This window comes from Delphinus delphis, chromosome 1 (genome assembly GCF_949987515.2).
Source record: "Delphinus delphis chromosome 1, mDelDel1.2, whole genome shotgun sequence".
In the NCBI taxonomy this organism is placed as follows: domain Eukaryota; kingdom Metazoa; phylum Chordata; class Mammalia; order Artiodactyla; family Delphinidae; genus Delphinus; species Delphinus delphis.
Window position 1 is genome coordinate 15,034,303 of NC_082683.1, and position 2,420 is coordinate 15,036,722.

A 2,420-nucleotide genomic window follows, 5' to 3' on the forward strand; every position below is an offset into this window, starting at 1 on the left:
GAGAAACGGGAGCGTTGGAATAAGCGGAACAGAAGGTCGCCCACCCCTGTAGCATTCAAGTAGTCTGTGCCTCTTCCCCGTTCCCGAACAGTTTAGCTACGCTGTTCCCTGAGCAGGTGTAAGTCTATCGTCCAAACACACGGTTCTTGACCCAAGACTGCCATTCTGGCTTTGGCTTGCAGGTCCAGCTGGCGTTTACTCTCCCAAGGGAGCCAGTCTGATGCAGAGCCCCTTACCCTGTTCACTGTGACAGTAAACGGGCCGCAGAGACAGAAGTCCCCAAACACTGCCTGGTCGGAGCGCTCTCAGGCGATGGAAGAGATCTCGCTGGGTTTCTGCTCTCTGCAGAAGAGAGTCCTGGGGGAGGACCAGTAGCCGGCCTGGCTGCTGCGGTGACAGCAGAAAAGCATGGACAACAGCAGGGCCAGTGCGACGATGAAGGTGAGCATCCACCAGATGATGCCCGGGTAGATGAAGGGCAGGATGAGGACGAGGAGCAGGACCAGCAGGAACAGGTGTACCGCCAGGCGCCGCGCTGCCACGCAGTTGGCACTCTCCGTGTCCTGTTCATCCTCTCCGGCTAAGCTGGGATGCCCTGCTCTCAGGGTAGCAGGATTCACCAGTCCCTGAGGACAGAGCTGCACCTCTGGGCCCGGCTGGGCCAGCTGCCCCAGCACGGCCTCCTGGTCACGCAGGCTGCAGATGAGACCCCCGGGGACGGCAGTGACCTTGCGGCACAGTGGGCAGGTGATGGACCAGGTGTCGTCCTGCACGCACAGCAGCAGCTTCAGGCAGACGGCACAGAAGGTATGCTGGCAGCCCAGCAGCTTGGGCAGCCGGGCACGGCTATAGGACTCCCGGCACACCAGGCACTCCAGGTTGCTATCCGCGGAGCCGCGATGGCCCCCAGCAGGGCCCGCGGTGTCAGAGGCAGTGGCTTCTTTGGACGTAAGCTGGGGCTGATGCAGGAGCTCAGTGCAGGCCATTCTGGGCACAGGAGCCACTGGGACGTGGCAGCTCAGGACCTGGGCATCGACAGGGAAGTGTCAGCCGGTGTCACTGGGACCTGGATGTGGTCTGACCTCAGGCTGGGCTTCTCAAGCCTCTGTTTCCTTCTCGTCGTCATCAGCCGTCTAGCACCGCTCTCCCAGGGCTGCTCAGCTTGTTTCTCGGCTCACGTTGTCCCTTCAGTTATTATTATTTCTTTCCTTGAAACCTGGGGTTAATCAGTAACTTGAGGGCCTGGAAGGGCCAAGGGGGCAGGGCCAAGGGGGCAGGGTCAAGGGGGCAGGGCCAGTGCGTGAATCAGGATTTTCCTGTGGCACCTGGTGCCTCATGAGTGCCCGCGGGATTATGGCTTCAGGATACATTAGAATCACCACCGCCACCCCCTGCCCCCCACCCCAGGAGCCTTTTAAAATGCAGGTTTCTAGGTCCCAAACCCAGAGGTTGAGATTCAGCAAGGTCTGGATGGGAATCTTAGAATCTGCTCAGTTAACAAACATCACGATGATTCTAACCCAGGTGGACCAGGGGGACCTCACTTTGAGAAACACCGCCATGGGTGTTTCCCAAAAGGTTTTGGATGTCAGGATCAGCGGGAAAAAGTTTATTTGTGCTTTGAGAATGTTTGCGAGCAGGTGGCCCTGTGAAGGAGAAAGAAGTGATGGGGAAAGTAGCAGGGGAGAAAAAGTCCAGCCAAACAGTAAAACCGAAACAGTCCATAGGTTATGTATCACCTGCTACTGCCGTCTGTTCCTTTACAGTCACAATAATTGTATTAACCGTTACCGGTTCCCAAGCATCTCATCCCTATCCAGCTGTGCGCTTCACATACCTACTAACAGGTACAATTTGTTGTGTGCCGGGCACACTGCAGAGCCAGTAGTAATAAAGACAGCTGCTGTCTGTTTGGGCCTGCTTGGAGCCGAGCCTCGAGACAGAATCTTCACCTGCCATCTCCCTGCATCCTGGCACAGCCCTGTAAGGAAGGCGCTGCCGAGGTCTGGAAGCAAAGGCAGGGTGTGGTCAGGGCAGGCCTGCCAGCTGCCTGTCAAGGGGTCTTTCATGGGGCCGGGACCCCGTGGAATCTACCAGCGTCCAAGGTCAGGTTCCCAGCCTCTTGCATCCAGGAACTCAATCTCGTCCTTTGGTGTAGAGGCAGTTGGCCCTCAGGCAGCTGACTCAAGCTAACAGGACTCATGTGGGACTGAAAGACATACATAGCATGCAGTTAAGAAAACGTGATTCCCATAATGGAAAAGAATAAGAAAAAGGAAAAAAATATATATGTATAACTGAATCACTTTGCTGTACACCAGAGACTAACAAGACATTGTAAATCAACTATGTTTTAATAGCAAATTTAAAATTAAAAAAGAAAATGCGATTTCCTCACTTTGCCCTGAACGTCAGAGGGT

At 55.2% G+C, this 2,420-nt stretch overlaps 1 protein-coding gene across 1 annotated transcript; it reads right to left on the reverse strand.

Moving 5' to 3' along the window:
• Positions 1 to 305: 305 nt before the first annotated feature.
• RNF186 (ring finger protein 186) lies at positions 306 to 986 on the reverse strand. The gene has a single exon (XM_059994900.1). It carries the CDS (start codon positions 984 to 986, stop codon positions 306 to 308), a length of 681 nt encoding a protein of 226 aa, XP_059850883.1.
• Positions 987 to 2,420: the final 1,434 nt, after the last annotated feature.

Coding starts and splice junctions, on each gene's coding strand:
- RNF186 (XM_059994900.1), bottom strand. CDS start 986: ATGGCCTGCACTGAGCTCCTGCATCAGCCCCAGCTTACGTCCAAAGAA.